Below are 19,675 nucleotides of genomic sequence, written 5' to 3'. Positions count from 1 at the left end.
AAGATGGTCCCATTTGATACCTTTTGGTATCAATTCTTACATCAGTAGTGGTTTAACACAACAGATGTTGACTTCTCATCCATATCACAGAATATGGAAAAGAGCAGGAGATCCTGCTCCAGTCGGTGGGAGCCCAGGCTTAATAAACTACTGGGCCCAGCAATCTGCTAAGTCTTCATCCTCCTCTGCACTCCATCCACAAGTGCAAGAAACAAAGGCTCATGAAAGTCATGAAGAAGGGTGCCTGGGTGGCTCAGGAGGTTAAAGCCTCTGTCTTCGGCTCAGGTCATGATCCCAGGGTCCTGGGATGGAGCCCCACATCGGGCTCTCTGCTCGGCAGGGAGCCTGTTTGCTTCTCTCTCTCTGCCTACTTGTGATCTCTCTCCCTGTCAAACAAATAAATAAAATCTTAAAATAAATAAATAAATAAATAAAGTCATGAAGAAAACTTTCATGGGCAAAGCCCTGAAATGACATACAACACCTCCATCTATGCTCCATTCTCTGGAACTCAACCTAAGTGCCAGGGAGGCTAGAAAATGTAGTCTAGGTGTGTACCCAGGAGGAAAGGAATTGGGTGAAGATATAAAAGTCTATACCATAGCATCTTTTAACACTTTTAATACATTTGGCTTATTGTAAATTTTTTAAATTTTTTTTAAATTTTTATTTATTTATTTGACAGAGAGAGATCACAAGTAGACGGAGAGTCAGGCAGAGAGAGAGAGGAGGAAGCAGGCTCCCTGCCGAGCAGAGAGCCGGATGCGGGACTCGATCCCAAGACCCTGAGATCATGACCTGAGCTGAAGGCAGAGGCTTAACCCACTGAGCCATCCAGGCGCCCTTATTGTAAAATTTAATTACTTTGAAACTCTTCCACTAACTATAGAACTTCCGTTCTCCAATGTCTTTCTTTAAAAATTAATGGCAGAGAAAAACAAATATCCATACAGGCGTGCCTTGGAGATCTTACAGGTTCAGGTCCAGACCACTGCAATAAGGCAAATACCACAATAAAGCGAGTCGAAAGAATTTTTGTTTCCCAATGCATATAGCTTTATTTACACTATACTGTAGCCTACTGGGTGTGCAATAGCATTGTCTAAAAGAACAATGTACACACTTCAATTAAAAAATACTTTGTTGTTACAAAACACTATCCATCATTTGAGCTTTCAGGGAGCTGTAATCTTTTTGCTGATGTAGGGTCTTGCCTTGATGTTAATGGCTGCAGATCAATCCAGGTGGTGGCTGCTGAAGGCGGAGATGACTGTGGCAATTTCTTAAAATAAAGACACCAAAGAAGTCTGCCGCATTGATGGCTTCTTCCTTTCGCTAATGATTTCTCTGTAGATGAGATGCTGTTTGATAGCCCTTTGCCAGCAGGAGAACTTCTTTCGAAACTGGAATCAATCCTCTCAAACTGGGCCACTGATTTACCTACAGACTTCGTTTACATAATATTCTAAATCCTTTGCTGTCATTTCAACAATCTTCACAGCATCTTCACCAGGCGTGGATTCCATCTCAGGAAACCACTTTCTTGGCTCATCCGTAAGCAAGAAGTCCTCATCTGTGAAAGTTCTATCATGAGATGGCAGCAACCCAGTCACATGTGCAGGCTCTACTTCTAATTCTAGTTCTCTTGCTGTTTCCCCCACATCTGCAGTGACTTCCTCCACAGAAATCTTGAACCCCTTCAAGTCATCCATGAGGGCTGGAATCATCTTCTTCCAGACTCAGGCCACATTGTCATTTTTGACCTCTTCCCTTGAATCAGATATGTTCTCCAAGGTATCTACAATGGTGAATCCTTTCCAGAAGGTTTTCCATTTCCTCGGCCCGGTCTCATCACAGAAGTCACTATTTATGGCAGCTCAAGCTTTACGAAATGTATTTCTGAAATAATAAGACTTAAAGTTGAAATGACTCCTGCAGAATGGATGCTGTGTTTGCAGGCATGAAAATAACACTCACCTCGTTGTCCACCTCCATCAGAGGAGCTCCTGGGTGACCAGGTGCCCTGTCAATGAGCAGTAATATTTTGAAAGAAGCATCTTCTCTTTCCTAAGATCTCAACAGTGGGCTTAAAATATTCAGTAAGCCATGTTATAAAAAGACATGTGCAGTCATCCAGGCTGTACTGTTCCATTCACAGAACATAGGCAGAGTCAATTCAGCATCACTCTAAAGGGTCCCAGAATCTTCAGAATGGTAAAAGAGCACTGGCTTCGATCTTGAAGTCACCAGCTGCTTTAATCCCCTAACAAGAAGGTCAGCTTGTCCTTGGAAACTTGAATCCAGGCACTGACTTCTGTTTAGCTCTGAAAGTCCTAACTGGCATCTTCTTCCAACATAAGGCTGTTTCATGTCCTTTGAAAATGCACCACTTAGGGCAGCCACGTTCATGACCTCAGCTAGATCTTCTGGGTAACCTTCTGCCACTTCTACATCGGCACCTGCTGCTGCCTCTTGCATTTTGATGTTATGAAGACGGCTTCCTTCCTGAAACCTCATGCCCCAGTCTCTGCTAGCTTCAGACTCTCCTTCTGCAGCTTCCTCACCTTCCACAGCCTTCATGGAATTGAAGAGAGTTAGGTCCTTGCTATAGTCTAGGCTTTGGCTTAAGGGCATGCTATGGGTGGTCTGATCTTCTATCCAGACCACTCAAACTTTCTCTATAATCAGCAATAAAGCTTTTTTTCTTTCTTATCATTTGTGTGTTTACTGGAGTATCACTTGTAATTTTCTTTAAGAACTTTTCCTTTGCATTTACACCCTAGCTAATTGGTGGCGCAAGAGGCAAGCTTAGCTTTTGACCCCCCTCAGCTTTTGACGTGCTTTTCTCACTAAGCTTAGTAATCTCCAACTTTTGATTTAGAGTAAGAAACATATGACTCTCCCTTTCACTTAATCACTTGGGAGGCCATTGCAGGGCTATTAAGTGGCCTAATTTCAATATTGTCATGTCTCAGGGAATAGGGAGGCCCGAAGAGAGGGAGAGAGTCAGTGGAGCAGTCAGAACATACACATTTATCCACAAAGTTCCCCATCTAATGGGCGCAGTTCAGGGCTCCCCAAAATAATTAGAACAGTAGCATCAAAGGTCACCGACCACAGATCACCATAACAAATATAATAACAATGAAAAAGTTTGAAACATTGCAAAAATTACCCAAAAATTACCAAATGTGACAGAGACACACAAAGTGAGCAAATGATGTTGGGAAAATGATCCCGATGGCCTTGGTCAACATAGGGTTGCCATGAGCCTTCAATTTGCAAAAAATGAAATACCCGCAAAACAAAATAAAGCAAAGCACAATAAAATGAGGTATGCCTGGAATTTTATAGATTTCAGTAATCCCCAAAACGTTCACGAAAAACTGTTCAGTCCAGCTGTCCTTCCTCCTTCAAATATTACATTGAAACATTCATTATGAAAACTGTTAACATATTTTAATTGGACAGAATGAAAGAGGGAACAGCTTGGACATGAAAAATAAAAGCTGATTCATCTACTTAGTCACATTCCTTAATACTATTCCAAAGCTACCAAAGTTTTAGAGTATGATAGAAATAAATAGAAAAAAAAAAATGTAAAAAAAAGAAAGAGTATATTGTAAGAACTGCTTGGGGGAAAAAAGACCAAAAAACCAGGACACAACTTTGGCAATTTCAGGTTCATCATTACATGTCACATCCAAAGGCATGATTTCTTATCAACTGGTAACAACTCTTCTTTTCATGAGAGAGAAAACATTTTCTATTAATTCACTCACTCTCACTAAATAAGACCTTATTGTGTTTAAAAAAAACATCTAAAAAGTTTCCAAAGGAGGAGAAATATTCAGCCATGAAATATTATCAATCTCATTCCCCTGTTAGTATGGGCTGTTTTCCACTATATTCTCCACCCATCTGAGCTAATCAACCACAGACAAAGGAAGGCACAGAACAGTTCAACTGGTTAAGAGTCACAGGTCCTTGTCTTCAGGAATTCAGAGAAAATGGGAGGGAGTGAATTCAGTGCAGTCTCTCAAGAACATCAGTTCCTTGCGGCGGGGGTGGGGGTGGGGGGTGGGTGATGCCTGGCTGGCTCAGCCAGTAGAACGTGCGACTCTTGATCCTGGGGTCATGAGCTCAAATCACACATTGAGCGCAGAGCTTACTTAAAAAAAAAAAAAAAAAAAATCGGTTCTGTACTCTGGTATAAATTACTGAATGAGTGGACCGTAGCACAAGCCACAATTAGCTTCATGCTTCTGAAACAGCTGGCCAATTTTCATATTTCAATAAAGCATCTATCAGGTCGTGACTACATGACAAAAGCTTAACACTCCCTCTGCCAAAAATAAATAAATAAACAAAATTTAAAAAGTGAAGTCTCCTGCACCCACTCGTGTTTAAATGGCATGTTTCCTGAAACCCGGGAGGCTCCCACTGCTGCAGTCTCCTAACAAAAACTATAGTAAGTAAGACCAATTTCTCTCAAGAACATGAAAACTGCTACTGAAAAGTTCTGCACACAGAGATATTAAAGGACTGGAAGGGTTTTATACCAACTCAAAAATACTCCATACATAACCCTTATGGAAGATAAAAAACCAATTATTCTTACTACTTACGAATCGCTTTGTTAGATCATTAGATTGCTCTTCCCCCCACAAGCAGCAGAGGCCGCAGAAGAGATGTTAGAGCAAGGAAACAGGACGGCCATGCACCGCTGGGCAAATCGCACACTGCAAAAGGGCTCCAGGCTAAGGGCTCCCAAGAGAGCCATTATCTAGCCTGTACTCTGTCTGGCCAATAAGACTTGCACACTAGCACCGCTCAGCTAGGAGGAAGGGATGCCGTTTTCTCAATATCAAAGATCCATGTCAAACAGCTAGAGCGAGGGGAAGGCAAAGAGGAAAGATGATCTCAAATGCATGATCTATTTCATGGAAATACAGACCTTTGTGGTATCAGGGGTTATTTATCCAACATTTACTCATACCCTTTTCATAGACATCTGCTATTTAGCTTGGAACATGCCTCTCCCAAATCACGACTAAGTATTACAGTTTCCACTGCAAACAGGAATTAAGATATGACCACGTTCTGGTCAATATGGTATACACAAAAGTATCCTGTAGCAGGTTCTGGGATCCTCCTCTAAAAGGCAGCTGGTAAATGTACCTTTGCTGCTGTCTTTCTCCATTCTTCCCTCTTGTCAGGAACAGGAATACCACACCTTGGCCCATAAGGAAGGGATGAGAGGAAAGGGCCTGGGTCCAGAGCAGGCCACGCCTGAAAGACCTACATGACAAGGAGAAAACTTCTCACTTAAACCAACAGTATTATAGGCTTTTTTATTAATTGCAGCCAAATTACTCTGTGAAGACCCTGGAGCCTGAGGAACTGAAAACAGAGGGGCAAGAAACTTCTCTTGACACATGGCCTAGATCCCTGCTGAATGCAAACCACTACCCAGAGTTAGACCCTGCCAGTGAAACTGTGACCTTGTAAAATTGTGCAAAAATTCATGAAGTTTTACCAAAGTTCTTACAGATGGTTGAACTCCCAGATTTTAAAGTTAATTTCAATTCATCACAACTGTACAATTCTTCAATGACTCTATTCTCAATTACTCAACAACTTCACATGTGAAATTAGCCTGTTTGTCAGCAACAAATTCTCCTTACCTCTTGAGTCATTTGCATCAGCATCCAAACATAATCTAGTATAATCTCCTGTAGTTTTTCCAAGCTACCATGGTTCTGTCTTGTCAATATAATCAACAATCTCCATGACCCCAAATCCAATGATCACTTCTCTCTTTCACAGCTGAACTGTCATTAGCATTGGACAGTTAATGATGTTCCCTTTCTTGCAATACTTTCTTGACTTCCATGACACTGTGCTCTCTTTTAGTTTCTATGTCTATCCTCCTCCTTCTACTTTCAACTGCTGAACCCACCATCTTGTTTGACCTCTGAATTATGGAATGTTCCAGGGCTCAGTCCTGCAACCTCTTCTCTATCAGCATAAATGTTACTTCATCTGTTCCTGGGCTTAAATATCACCCCTATTTCAACAAACCCCAGATCCCTCCTTCCTACCCTTACTTCACACTTAAACTCCAGGTAAAAATCTAACTTCCTATCTGACCTACCTGTTGATTCCCTATCCTACTACTCCCAAACCTGCTCCTTCCCAGACTTCTCTTATCTTTACCATCTAAATACTTGCTCAGGCCAAAAACTATGCAATCATGATTACTCCTTCCCTTTTCTCACCCGCCCCCACATCTGACACCACTTTTGGAAGCTACCCACTACTGTGCATTTCCTTTGTCTTTAACTCCAAGGCAAGCCGCCATCATCTTTCCCCTGAACTTCAATAATGTTTCCATCCCATCTTCCAACTTCTTCTTTTCTACTCCCCGATAATCACTGTGTGCAGAGAAGCCAAAGTTATCTATGTATAAATTATATAAGTTATTTAAGTATTTACAAATCCTGTAACTTTCCTGCTCAAAACCCTCCAATGACCTCCCTTGTAGTTAGAATAAAATTCAAATTTCTTAAATGCCCAACATGATCATACCCTGCCTACTATGCCTTGTTCTCTGTTAACACAGCACTGAGAACAGTAGCTGACACACAGTAAGTATGCAATCACTATCTGCCAAACGAATCCATACATGTAATAAATACAAAACACATGGTAAACTTATAATACCTATTCAAACACACCCTACATCCACTAGTAGCAAGAAACTAAATTCCTTTAATCTGAGACTCTTGGTGTTGCAAAGGCATCAGCTCACTTAATCATCAAACTCTTTGATGGGCAAGTAAAAAACCATGATATTATATCATTGTATTGACACAACTATTAAATCAGGACTATCCTACAACATGTAATTATTATCTCACTTAGAAAGCCCCGTACACTATTACCGAGCCAGCTTCCTTTGGAATTGAGAGAATTCTGATGTAAGGAATAAGGGCTTCTTCCTTTCTTCAGAAAAGGCTCTGATTTGACAATTCTCAGCCTCCATGTGGAAACACGAGAGTCTCATATAGCCATTCTGAAGCACAGCAAAGATCAGGGAAGAATTACTCATTTTAGTAAGGCATAATGAATTTGAGATTCTTGCTATAATGTCAGTTTCATTCATTCAGACGTACTTTCGCAAGTGGGAGTTAAAGAGGAATGGAATTACAAGTAGAAAGCTGGGAACCAAAAACTTACAATAAAGACCTAATATAGTATTCATCTTTAAAGAACAGATGAAAAAAGCCTTGCTCTCGTACATTACAGGAGAATGAGAAGCCACCTCTGTACCTATCTGTGTGGTGAAGACCTAATAGTTAAGATTTCCAGTTACAGGCAGGAACAGGAATTTGTTAATATAAGTCAAAAGGTAAACATGCTGTGCATTTTAATTTAAGTACTTGTCTTTCAAAAATATTATCTTAATTAGCATTTTCTTGTTCCCTTTGTTACTGCTGCCTGTAATGTAGTGGTCTGAATAATTGTTTAAAAAGAAACATTTTGGGGGCACCTGGGTGGTACACTCTGTTAAGCTTCTGACTCTTGGTTTCAGCTCAGGTCGTGACCTCAGGGTCATGAGATCAAGCCCAGTGGGCTCAGCAGTCAGCGCAGAGTCTGCTTAAGACTCCTTCTCCCTCTTCCCCTACCTCTCTCCCACAACCATGCTAGTTCTCAAGCTCTCTAATAAATAAAAACTTAAAAAAAAAAAAATTTTAAAACTTCGATTAGTCATATTGCCTTTTCCTTATTAAATGACCAACTTTGGTAATCTTTATTTGCAACATTTCATTTTTAGAAAAGGTTTTTATGAATATGAGGGCACTGACATACACACCCAAGTAAGTGTGAGTTGCAATTTCCTTTCCTACCCCCAAATGGGGTAGGCGTTCATGGAAGTATTCCTAGAAAATACATAAAAATATAAGAGAATTCATAAAAATTTGTCCAAAATTATGAAATTTATCCATTATGACTATTTTGGCAGGATGTGGAGGAGCGTTTTGTCTCCTACCTACCACTCCACCATTAAGATAATATGGAGTTAATTTTATTTCAATTTAAAAAAAAGTAAGATTATATGGAAAGATTACTAGGGAGAACAAAAACTGTGGGTGCTTTCATAGAGACCACGTGAGACATTATTTTACTGCTCTAGTCTTGGCTGGATTTATGCTACTGTTTGCAGTCTTTTGAGGGTACTGAAGTGAGAGGAGGCACTGCCATAGGTCAAAAATTAATATGCTGCTTGGGTTGAACGTGCCTGGCTGACCACTGACTTTGGTTTCCTGATAAACCCTTACCAAAATGAGAGTAAAGGCGGGGGATGGGGGAAGGACATAAATTCATGAGGGCAGGAAGAAAAGGAGAGCCATTAGTGGAAAGAAAGTTTCCAACACTTTCAAAAAAAGAGAAGGGGCCAGAAAGAGTTAAGTAATTTAAGAGAGTAGAAACGCTGGTGGTGGGCTACCTATAAGAATGTATCTCAAGGAGAACAGAGGCAGTTGGCCACCTTAAGACATTGGATAGGTTCAGAACGTGAGGCACGAGAAGCTGGATGGAGGCTCAAATCACTGGACTGGAGACTACACAGAACCCAAGGCCCGGGTCCTTCCCTGGTGACTCCTTTCAGTCTACACACCCTGCTCATACCCCACCATCTCCAATAACCTTGCCAGAAATTTCACTACCCAGAGCTCATTTCCTCATTTGTAAAAAATCTATTATTTATTTTCTATTGCTGCTATATAACAAATTACTACAAACTCAGTGGCTTAAACAAAATTATTATCTTGTAGTCTGGATGACACAGTTCCAACCTGGGTGTGACCAAGCCAAAATGAGGTTGTCAGCAGAGCCCCATTCCTGCCAAAGGCTTGAGGGGAAAACCAGGTCTCTGCTTTTCCAGCTTCTAGAGGCTGCCTACATTCCTTGGCTCATGGGGCTTTCCTCCATCTTCACAGTGAACAGCACAGAATCTTCAAATCCCTGACTCTCCCCATCTGCCGCATTTATTATATCTGCTACTCTGACTCTCCTGCCTCTTATGGCTCACTATGGCAATCCAGGATAATCTCCCCATATCAATATCTCAATTTAATCATATTGGCAAATGCCTCTGTATCATGTAAGGGAACATATTCACTGGTCCAAGAATGAGGATATGGACCTGTGGTGGCCATTACTCTGTCTACTAAATGATCTTGTCAGATCACTGAAAGATTGAGTGCCCACAGAACAGCGATAATAGTTAAAGTTTATTGAGCACTCAAGATATGCCAAGACATCTCTTAAAGCCTCAGAGATTTAACTCACTGCATCCTCACAGCAGCCCTAGGACATAAAAACTACCATCACCCCCACTTTACAGATGAGAAAAATACAGCACAATGCCTACACCTGAAGCCACATGCCATGTATCTGACAGAAGGGGGATTCAAAATCCAATCCTCATCCACTGAACCACTCTGGTAAACATTGAGTAAATTTTAGTTGTTGTTATTACTATTATATCACTGCACCAAATTTATTACATACATCTCATGCCATGAACATAAAAATAAATAAAGATAAAGCCCAATGTTAACATGAAAACTTCTTTAAAAACATTTTATGTGCTTCCCACTTTCCCATTTTAAATACTGGTTTTTTTTTTTTTTGAAGATTTTAATTATTTATTTGACAGACAGAGATCACAAGTAGGCAGAGAGGCAGGCAGAGAGAGAGGGGAAGCAGGCTCCCTGCTGAGCAGAGAGCCCGATGTGGGGCTCGATCCCAGGACCCTGGGATCATGACCTGAGCCGAAGGCAGAGGCTTAACCCATTGAGCCACCCAGGCATCCCTTAAATACTCTTCATATCAACTTTAACTTTTTTCTTTAAGTAGGCACAACATGGGGCTCAAACTCACAATCCTGAAATCAAGACCTGAGCCAAGATCAAGTGTCAGATGCTTAACCAACTGAGCCACCCAGGCACCTCTAAAGATTCTTTACACCAGCATAAAAACTTTTTCTCTTCTCTCCCTACCAGGTCTATATGTGGTTCCTATCCCATACGCTCCCATAGCTCCCTGCACGTGTCTGTACTGTCAGTTGTAACATCAGAATATACTCTAATGTCTGCCTCTTTCTCTGGCCCATGACCTGTGAGTGTCTGGAGGGCTGGGACTTCTCCATAGTCATGGTGGCCCAGAGAGCCTGGTCGTCAGGGCTTGTTGAATGCATGAGTGAAGACATAATAAACCGCAGTGTCTAAAAAACCTAGTAAGTTGTTTTGCCAAGAATCTTTAACAAATGCTACCATTCTGCATGCTTCTTAAAATATCTCCGTATATTAACATAAAATCAATATGAAGTTGAATAGATTCCAAAATGTTCTTGTTTATTTTGTTTCTGCAATCAACAATAATCAGAGAACGAAAAACATGAACATTTTGTTGTATTATGGGTGCTTCTCAAGTCAGTATATATTCACTGTGGAGAAACCTTTTCCAAAAGTTCTTTTCTTCTAATAAAATGCCAAATGTCTATTTCTAAATGTATAGCTCAGGGATAAGTCTACAAAATGTTAATCAATAGCCAAAGGTCAGCATACGTTGTTTGTTCTTATTGCTTTGGACATAACATAATTTAGTTTTTGCCATTCCACTTTGTAATCTACTTCAAACCATCTTGAACAAAGTGAAGATTAATACAACTTTAAACTGATAAAGAAGAAAATCATAATGTACCATAAATATTTGCCAGAGATGGAAGAAATAATGAGATCCTTCGGGAACTAGATAAATCAATTTTGCAGAAAAACCCTTTAGATTTTTATTTCTCCAAACGTTTATCATTATTGCAATGATGCTAGACAAATAACCTGGTTATCATTTACTCCACTGGCTTTAATGCCAAAAGAGGGTTAGCAAGTGTATTAATCAAGGTAAAGAAGTAACATATTTCACCAAGATGCTTTTGGCTGCGTCAAAAATCCAAACTGACTGAACTTTAAAAATAAGACCTGGATTAGAAGTATGGAAATGCATGTCAGAGTATAGTTGTTGTGGGTGGGGGAGCAGGAATGAAGTTGTCCCCGATTGCTGAATTGTTGAATTCAGCAGCTCAACAATGTCATCAAGCACTCGGATTTTTCCCATCTTTGCTCTCTTAGGATATACACTTTTTCATCTCTGGGTTAACTTCCCGTGTGGCCCACAGGGTGACTGCTGCAGTCCCAGCATGACATCCAGACACGAGAATGTCTAAAGTAGAAGAGGCTTCTTCCCGTGTGTGCTTCCTTCTTGAACAGCATGGGAGTTGGTTCCAGAAGCCTCACAGCTCACAGGAGCAAACTTGTGTTTTAGAGGGTAGGTGTGTGTCCCACAGCCAGTCCTGAATCGATCAGGACGAGGAGGAAGGGGAAGGTGGGCATGACAAACAAGGCACACAATTCGGTTAAACTAATTTGCTTTTTCCCCTGGCCTGGGAAGGGGGTCACTTATTTTCACTAAGGGTCATTTCATGAACAAAACTGGTTTTCTCTTTGCATGGAGAAAGAGGTAGGAATCGATGTCTTATAGACAATAATGTTTGGAAACATGAGAAACAAATGGTGTCAGAAAAGTCAGCGCTATTATAGGTCAAAGTAGCAAGTTCTGAGGATGTAGTGTAAGGGAGCCAAGGTTCATATACACATAAATACAGCTGTGTTCACAAGAGAAGGAATTAACAAGCCATTTTACAGATGATCAATACAAGAAACCATTCGCTTTCTAAAAACTAGCTAAACATACTAACATATGCTGATGCTAGGAAACATTCAAATATTTGCGTGTATATAAACACACATATGGGGCGCCTGTGTGGCTCAGTGGCTCAGTGGCTCTGCCTTTGGCTCCTGATCTCAGGGTCCTGGGATCGAGCCCCACATCGGGCTCTCTGCTCAGCGGGGAGCCTGCTTTCCCCTGTCTCTTTCTGCCTGCCTCTCTGCTTACTTGTGATCTCTCTGTCAAATAAATAAATAAAATCTTTAAAAATAACAAAAAAATAAACACACATATATGAATGTGTGTATATGAATATATAACAGAGAGATAGAAAGAGACAGATACACCAAAGCTAGGGAGTCATTCAAACCAGAACCTCTTGGGTATAATAATTTGTCATCAGATATGTAAGGCTACAGACGTGGAAACAAAACTATGTTCTGTTTCAAAAGTCAACAGCAGAGTTACACTGCTAAATCTATTACACCTAAATACTGACACTCTGAAAAAGATGAAATCCAAGAATATTTGCACCATAATGGAGCACACAACGCGTGCGCACAGCATGCACACACACACACACACACACACACACAAGCTGTCCCTCATCTTTCTCTAAAAAGTTTCCTACCAGAACAAGACAACAGTTACAAAAGTGAGAATTAGCAGGACTCGCTAAGACCTGGAAACCACTGGGTATTGAACCCATTTTAATCTCTGATTCTTCTAAACAGAAAGATGTTCTTTTTAAAAAGATATAGATAAGCATCACGTGAGTACTTCTCTATCACTACTGCTGATAAAGTTCCAAGGCACCAACAACCACTGCCTCATAAATCATCCCAAAATAGATAAAAGTCAGTAGAAGGCAGAGTCTAAGCAAAGGATTCATGTAATCACAAAACAATTTTTTTCAATTCATACTTCAGGTTGAACCAAACCTGCAAATAGGTCTCCCTTTGATAACAGTAGCAGAAATGCACACGTAAGTGATGTGATGGAAGGTGCTCCTTTTCTCACCTTCCAATCACTGAGAAAGGATTATTTTAGGAGTACTGATGTAATGAAATGAAAACATAATAATGAACCCCAGGAAATTATTAATGTGGACTTTTCCCTCACTGCCATTTTTTCCTAGCCAAAATCTGCACACAGCTTGACTCTGTTGAAGGGTCATTAAGTTCATGTCACCAACATCCCTGAATATATATTATCATTATCATGTATTCTCGCTCTCGCTCTCTCTCTCTCTCTCTCCTTCTTCCCCTCTTCTGCATACACATTCGTACACACACCCTTCCTTACCAATCCATCCACTCATCTTTGACTCTTGGTCTGTCTACATTTTTCTCTTTTATTCTCTTGGTCTTCCTATCTCTTTCATTTTTCCCTTTCTTTCTTTTATATTTTGCAGCCATAGTAGGGTTTAATGACACTGGGATTTCCTCTGGGAGGAGTAAATTTCAGGATGAGTCCTGAGATGAAACAGTCCTCCCAGCCGTGTGGTGACTACACTCTGCAGTTTCAGGGGTCACTACCGCCCTCCTGCTATGATGCCTGCTTGTACGATCAGTGTACTTGACCCACTGCCTTGCTCTTAAACATCAACAAGGCAGGGAAAGATCACTAGACATTTGAGAAAAGCCTCCAGCACTAAGGTAGGAGACTAAAACAAACAAAAAAGGAAATCTGGAGAAAACAGAAACAATGAAGGAAGTAGAGGAAACTAAGTTGATACAAAGAAATACAGATATTGAATACACATGGTTCCCAACTTAGAATGGTTCTACTTATAATTTTTTTTTTACTTTACAATGGTGCAAAAATGGTGCAAAAGCAATAAGCATTTGGTAGAAACCATACGTGGAATTTTGAAAATGGATCCAATAAATTACAGAAAATATTTGAAACTTCACTATAAAATAGAGCTTTGTGTTAGAGTGACTTTGCCCAACTGTAGGTTAGTGTAAGTATTCTGAGCACACTTAAGGTGGCCTAGGCTAAGTTAATGATGTTCAGCAGGTTATGTATATTAAATGCATTTTCTTTATTCCCTTTTTAAAGGCTTTATTTATTTATTTGAGAAAGAGAGTGAGCAATAAAGAGTATGAGTGGGCAGAGGGAGAGGGAGAAGCAATCTTGCCCCTAAGCAGGAAGCCCAATGCAGGGCTCAATTCCAGAAGCTTGGCATCATGACCTGAGCGGAAGGCAGATGCTTAACTTACTGAGCCACCCCAGCACCCCTTAAATGTGTTTTCAATTGAACAATATTTTCATTTTGTGATGGATTTACTAAGATATAATCCCACTGTAAACTAAGTATGATCTGTGCATAAAACAAGAACTATTTCAAGTATTTTCAAAAGGAAAAAAAGATAAGAAAAAACCCTGGAAATAAAAAATACACTGGCAATTAAAAATTCAACAAGGGAGTTGGAAGATAAAATCGAGAAAAACTTGAAAAAGAATAAAGAGATAAAGATATGGAAAATATGAAAATGAACATAAGAAACATAGAGGATTGTTATAGGAAGTTAAAGAGTAGACCCCAAAAAAGGAGTTGAAGGAGGTGAACAAATATTATTAAATATAGGGGCACCTGGGTAGCTCAGTCGGTTAAGCATCTGCCTTCGCCTCAGGTCATGATCCCAGGGTTCTGGGATCAAGTCCCGCATCAGGCTCCCTGCTCTGTGGGGAGCCTGCTTCTCCCTCTCCCTCTGCCTGCAGCTTGCCCTGCTTGTACGCTTCCTCCTTCTCTCTCTCTGTGTCAAATAAATAAATAAAAATCTTTAAATATATATATAGATATATTATTAAATATAGAATACAAGGAAATTCCCTAGAAGGACAGGAGCCTCTACACTTAAAAGATTTGCTATGAATGCCAAATCCAAGAGTTTTTTTTAATAAAGTCTACTCCTAACCATATCATTGTGAAATTTCAGAACTTGAAGGATAAAGAAAGCTCTGAAAAGCTTCCAGAGAGATACGAAGACAGGTGACAAAAAGGAATTACAATCAGCAAGATACTGGATTACTCAAAAGCACTGTTTACTACAAGACTATCAAACAATGTCTTCAAAATTATGAGGAACAATGAGTTCTAACTCAGAATTCCATACTTTCTTAATCTATCACTTAAAATGAGGATCAAATCAAGGTATTTTAGACATGCTCATCCTCAAAAAAAAAAAATGACTTTCAACACAACTTTTCTTTGGCAACGAGAGTGTATGTCTTTAAAAAAAAAAAAAAAGGAAAGATAACATATCAAACCTACAGAGAATATGGATCAGACTCAAGAAAAAAAGAAGACTCAAGAAAAGACTCCGAGATAGGTCAGGAAGTGGGAAGGGATAAGTCATTGATAATTTATTTGATATGTTTGACTATTTGGGAAAATTACTGAAAACCATGAGAAATGTTCCAAAATAATTTTTTTAAATAATTGATATATAGTCAAATAAAAGCTAATGGAAAAAATTCATAGGCAATTTTTAACTCTAGGAAAAATAAAAAATAGAAGGAAAAACATATATAGTTATAATGGTACAGTCACTATAAATATAATGTTAACTACTGATGTAACCAAAAATTGTAAAATGGCTTATTGGGAGATTAGGGATAAAAAGACACAAGAGAGATAAATACTAATATAATGAATTATATTAATTCATTATGAATTAATATGAATTCAACAGAAACTATTTAAAATTGTTAAGTCAATAAATAGCAGCTAAAATGTATTATTTTAAAATATGGTAAATACACTGATTATAAACCCAAACTATCTGATTTTATAATTACACGTGTTTACTTCAGTGAATATAGAGTTTAAAAAAAGAAAACTCACTGATAACAAAAGGAGATATGATCAAAGAAAAGCAGGATAAGACTGGCATTCACTCATATCCAAAAGAAACAGTCAATATACTCAGTTTTTAAAAGAAAATCTTGGCAAGTAGTATGGTCTCTCCACTTGGCTATTTTTTCCCTGAAAAGCAGCCGAACATGTCCCTTCATCAACCAACCCCTGTTGTCTCCCTGGAATATCTCTTTGGAATCTATTCCAAAAATCAAGTCTTAAAATCATTCAAAATTATATTCAGACATTAAGAGGTTAGTTCTTGATGAACTGTAATCAGGAATTTTAATCAAACCTTCAGAAATTGCTACATTGTCCTTGAGAAAGAATTATGCATTCTAACTAGCTGTTAGATCTTTTTAATTGTTTCTGTGAAATGAGTATTAAAAAATCTCAATTTAAAACATCTGCAAAATAAAAAAACACCCTAAGAGAATCAGCAAATGAGCAACAACTGTAACTTCTATGTATCAAAGAAAGTTCTTTTCCTGCAGGATGTGGACCATGGGAGGTAAATACTGATTAATCTTATATTTATGTTAATTGAATGATGAATTATGTACTCTAAAGAACTATGCTTACGTTATATATAAACAATTTACACTGATGCATGGTTGACAAGTGTCTGATTTATTGAATCAATAAATGCTCTTATAAATGTGTACAAAAAGATTTTATGTATCAGTTCACAAAGAACATATTGATTTAGTGAACTACATAAATATATGCAAATCTAACTCTTAAGAGTACCCAATAAAAAAGTAGCTATATAGATTTTCAGTAAATTATGAAACCCTTGAGTAATGATTTCATAAGCAAGATATATGCATTCCAGCATATGGAAACTGCAGAAATCAATCACTCCATACAACCAGCATCACAATGAACTATTAAAATACAAATTAGGAAATGCTCAGATTAACCAAATTTTATTTAAATAAAAGCACTCTGAAAGCATAAGATATTTGACAAAACAAAAAGTAATGATGCTATTCTTTTTCTTATTAGTAGTAGTAATATTATTATTGTTTCCATTTATTCTGGGTACAATTCTAAGCTCTAAATTAAATATTTGTGCTTGTGTTTATTTACTATAACAAGTTATTATTTCTATGTAGAAATTAGAGAGATTAGAGGCCCAAGATCATGAAAGACCTAGATTCAAACCAAAACCTATGGACTCAAAACCCCAGTCTTAACCACTAAAAGCAGACTTGTTTCTGACATTAACCAACACAAGAATTTTACAATCAAAAGGCTCCAGGTTACCAAATGGGAGAGGAAGAGGATTAAATGATTTTCAGGTAAATGAAAATTGATACCAGACATGAAAAGTTTTGGATCCCATAAACCAACTATTCAGAATATACAGTTTCTAAAACTATTTAAGGAAAATATTTAAACCCAATAAAAGATAAGGAAAAGAATATAAAACTTCACAGAAACAAAGTTCTAAACTTTTAAAAAATTTTTAAAAATTTTAAAAATTTTAAAAATGTTCCAACTCATTAGTAACCAGATGCAAATTAAGATAACAATGAGATATGATTTAACACTATAATATTGCTATGAACTTTAAAATGTAACATAAACTACTGGCAAGAATGGGGGAAATGGTGACTTTCATTCTACCTGAAATATAAAATGATACAAACAATTTAGAAAGCAATTTTGAATACCAGCCTATCTTTAACAATTCCACTTTTAAAATACACCTAAGAGAGAATCTAGTTCAATTATATAAAGAGACATATAAAGATGTTCAATAAAATTAGTAACCATACTAACTTGAAATAACTCATAATAGTGAAATATAATAATTCTACTAAAATGAAATTGTTATCAGATCATCCAAGGTTTTAAAAGTGAATATATATCATGTTTTATGGAAAAGATGTATTTCTGGCATGGTGTATTCAAAATATGTCTGTAGGGGTTCCTGGGTGGCTCCTATGGTTGGGAGTCTGCCTTGGGCTCAGGTAATAATCTCCAGGTCCTGGCTCTAGCCCCACGTCAGGCTCCCAACTCAGTGGAGAGTCTGATTCTCCCTCATCCTCTGCCTCTCCCACCTGCTCAGGCTCTCTCTCTCTCTCTGACTCTGTCTCAAATGAATAAATAGAATCTTTAAATGTGTGTGTGTGTGTGTGTGTGTAAAGTGAACAATTCAGGACCTTCATTTTGAACATAAAATTATTTATTAATGATTTTCTTCAAATTACACACTTCGTCAATATGTTGAAACACATCCAATATTAAAGAATTCTTTGACACATATCCACTGGAGACACCACAATATGACTAACATTCCCAAACTCATCTGTTTTACCAAATGCCTGGGGTCTTGAAAGAACAAAGATTATAAATCAAAACTAAAAATCAAGAAGTTAAAGGTTAAAAACACTTTTGGGGGGGGGCGCCTGTGTGGCTCAGTGGGTTAAAGCCTCTGCCTTCGGCTCAGGTCATGATCCCGGGGTCCTGGGATCGAGCCCCACATCGGGCTCTCTGCTAGGCGGGGAGCCTGCTTCCCTTCCTCTCTCTCTGCCTCTCTCTCTGCTTACTTGTGATCTCTCTCTCTCTGTGTCAAATAAATAAACAAAATCTTTAAAAAAAAAAAAAACCACTTTTGGGGCCCAAACCACAAGTAAGTATATCTTGAAGTTTTAAAATTCAGTGAATCTTAAAAATTTAAACATTCCAAAAATATCTATCTAACCTGAACTCCTACCACCTTCCTCCCAATTCCCTTTTCAGAACTTAACAAAGCACTTTACTTATGTTTCCCAAACACGTAAGTTCTTTAGTTTCCAATGCCTTTGTAAATGCTGTTCACTTTATCTAATTGTTTTATCTCCTGATTGGGTCTACCCACTTCATCGTCCAGAATCTTCCTCCTTCAAGAACTTTCCCAAACTTGTGCCATTTCCCAGCAAACTACAGACCTCTTTTCTCAATGATAGCTTCTCCATTCTTCTATTTCAGTAGTTATTACTCTACCTTATAGCTATGTGTTTACGTGTTGGTTTTCTTTAACTGAACCATCCATTACCTAAAAGCTAAGACGCTATGTCTACTTATCCTTGAAATCACCATTACCTTGAGAACTGGACTTGGCAGATACACACATGTTGGCTAAGTAATTGAGTATCATGCTTAATGAATGCAAAGGGGCAAGGAATGAATGCATGGTTTAAGGAAACTGAAAACAATAGCCTTACTAGATAATGGTGAAATCATAAAAGTTCATCCACGGAGGTTTATAATTGGGATGTGAATAAATTTATTATTATCATCATCATCATTATCATTACTGTTGTTACCATTATTATACCTGGTTTGAATAATCACTCTATTTCAATTTGAAATTACTGTAACACCCACATGAGCAAGGTGTTCTGACCATCAGCAATCTAAAGAGTTATGACAATAACCTCGATTCACAAACAGTATGACTCTTCACCTCTCAAAGACCATACCCAACTCAAGCTGACCAAGCATCATCCAGCACTTACTGTGCCGGTCGTATTGTAGCAGGTAGGAGAGTAGCTCTGGAGCCAGTCTGAAAGTTCAAATCCCCATCCCTCACTTCCCACTTATGTTACCTGGGACGAGTCACTTAATCTCACTATGTCCCAGTTTACTAATCCATAAAATAGATAAAACAGTGGTACCTAATTTAACAGACTACTCTAAATATTAAATGAATTAATACATAAAAAATATTTGGAATGGTGCTAACATATAGAAAGTAAAGTGTTCATCAACCATTATATATCATCACACTTAGACTGTCAACCCTATAAAGTGTGAATTACTTATTTTACAAGTTGCCGGAAATACCTGTCATGAAATACACTAAAATGTCTATATAGTAGGCAATGTTTGTCGCCTATAGCATCCTTTCTTTCCTCCTGGGGGTGGGGGAGAATTCCTAATCTCTTTCAAGCATCCACTTCTCTTGCTTCCAAGACTTAGAGTAAGATGGCCCCATCCTTAGCTCCAAACTGGCCCAATTAAGAA

At 38.4% G+C, this 19,675-nt stretch overlaps 2 protein-coding genes and 1 long non-coding RNA gene across 6 annotated transcripts in view; all 3 read right to left on the bottom strand.

The window, feature by feature from the left end:
• The window catches only part of PARP8 (poly(ADP-ribose) polymerase family member 8), a 168,405-nt gene that overhangs the window by 106,911 nt on the left and 41,819 nt on the right, over positions 1–19,675 (bottom strand). The window lies entirely within an intron of this gene.
• Positions 1,841–2,601, bottom strand: LOC116864151 (tigger transposable element-derived protein 1-like). Its single transcript, XM_032851452.1, has 2 exons — positions 2,269–2,601; positions 1,841–2,236 (listed from the first exon to the last, which is right to left on the bottom strand). Exons 1-2 carry the CDS (start codon positions 2,578–2,580, stop codon positions 2,207–2,209), a joined length of 342 nt encoding a protein of 113 aa, XP_032707343.1. The 5' UTR covers positions 2,581–2,601; the 3' UTR covers positions 1,841–2,206.
• On the bottom strand, positions 2,062–18,873 carry LOC116864152. The gene is made up of 3 exons (XR_004381951.1): positions 18,489–18,873; positions 5,101–5,103; positions 2,062–2,074 (listed from the first exon to the last, which is right to left on the bottom strand). It is a non-coding gene; the product is annotated as an uncharacterized LOC116864152 (long non-coding RNA).

This window comes from Lontra canadensis, unplaced genomic scaffold, assembly GCF_010015895.1.
Source record: "Lontra canadensis isolate GAN:19392208 unplaced genomic scaffold, GSC_riverotter_1.0 scaffold5, whole genome shotgun sequence".
Lineage (NCBI taxonomy): Eukaryota > Metazoa > Chordata > Mammalia > Carnivora > Mustelidae > Lontra > Lontra canadensis.
The sequence above is the reverse complement of the archived record's forward strand: the minus strand, read 5'-3'. Positions and strand labels throughout refer to the sequence as shown.

Excerpts from the sequence above, each read along its gene's own strand:
- LOC116864151 (XM_032851452.1), bottom strand. The coding sequence starts at position 2,580 with ATGAAGGCTGTGGAAGGTGAGGAAGCTGCAGAAGGAGAGTCTGAAGCT. Across the intron at positions 2,237-2,268 it reads AAGGACAAGCTGACCTTCTT|ATCGAAGCCAGTGCTCTTTT; the intron begins GTTAGGGGATTA and ends GGTGACTTCAAG.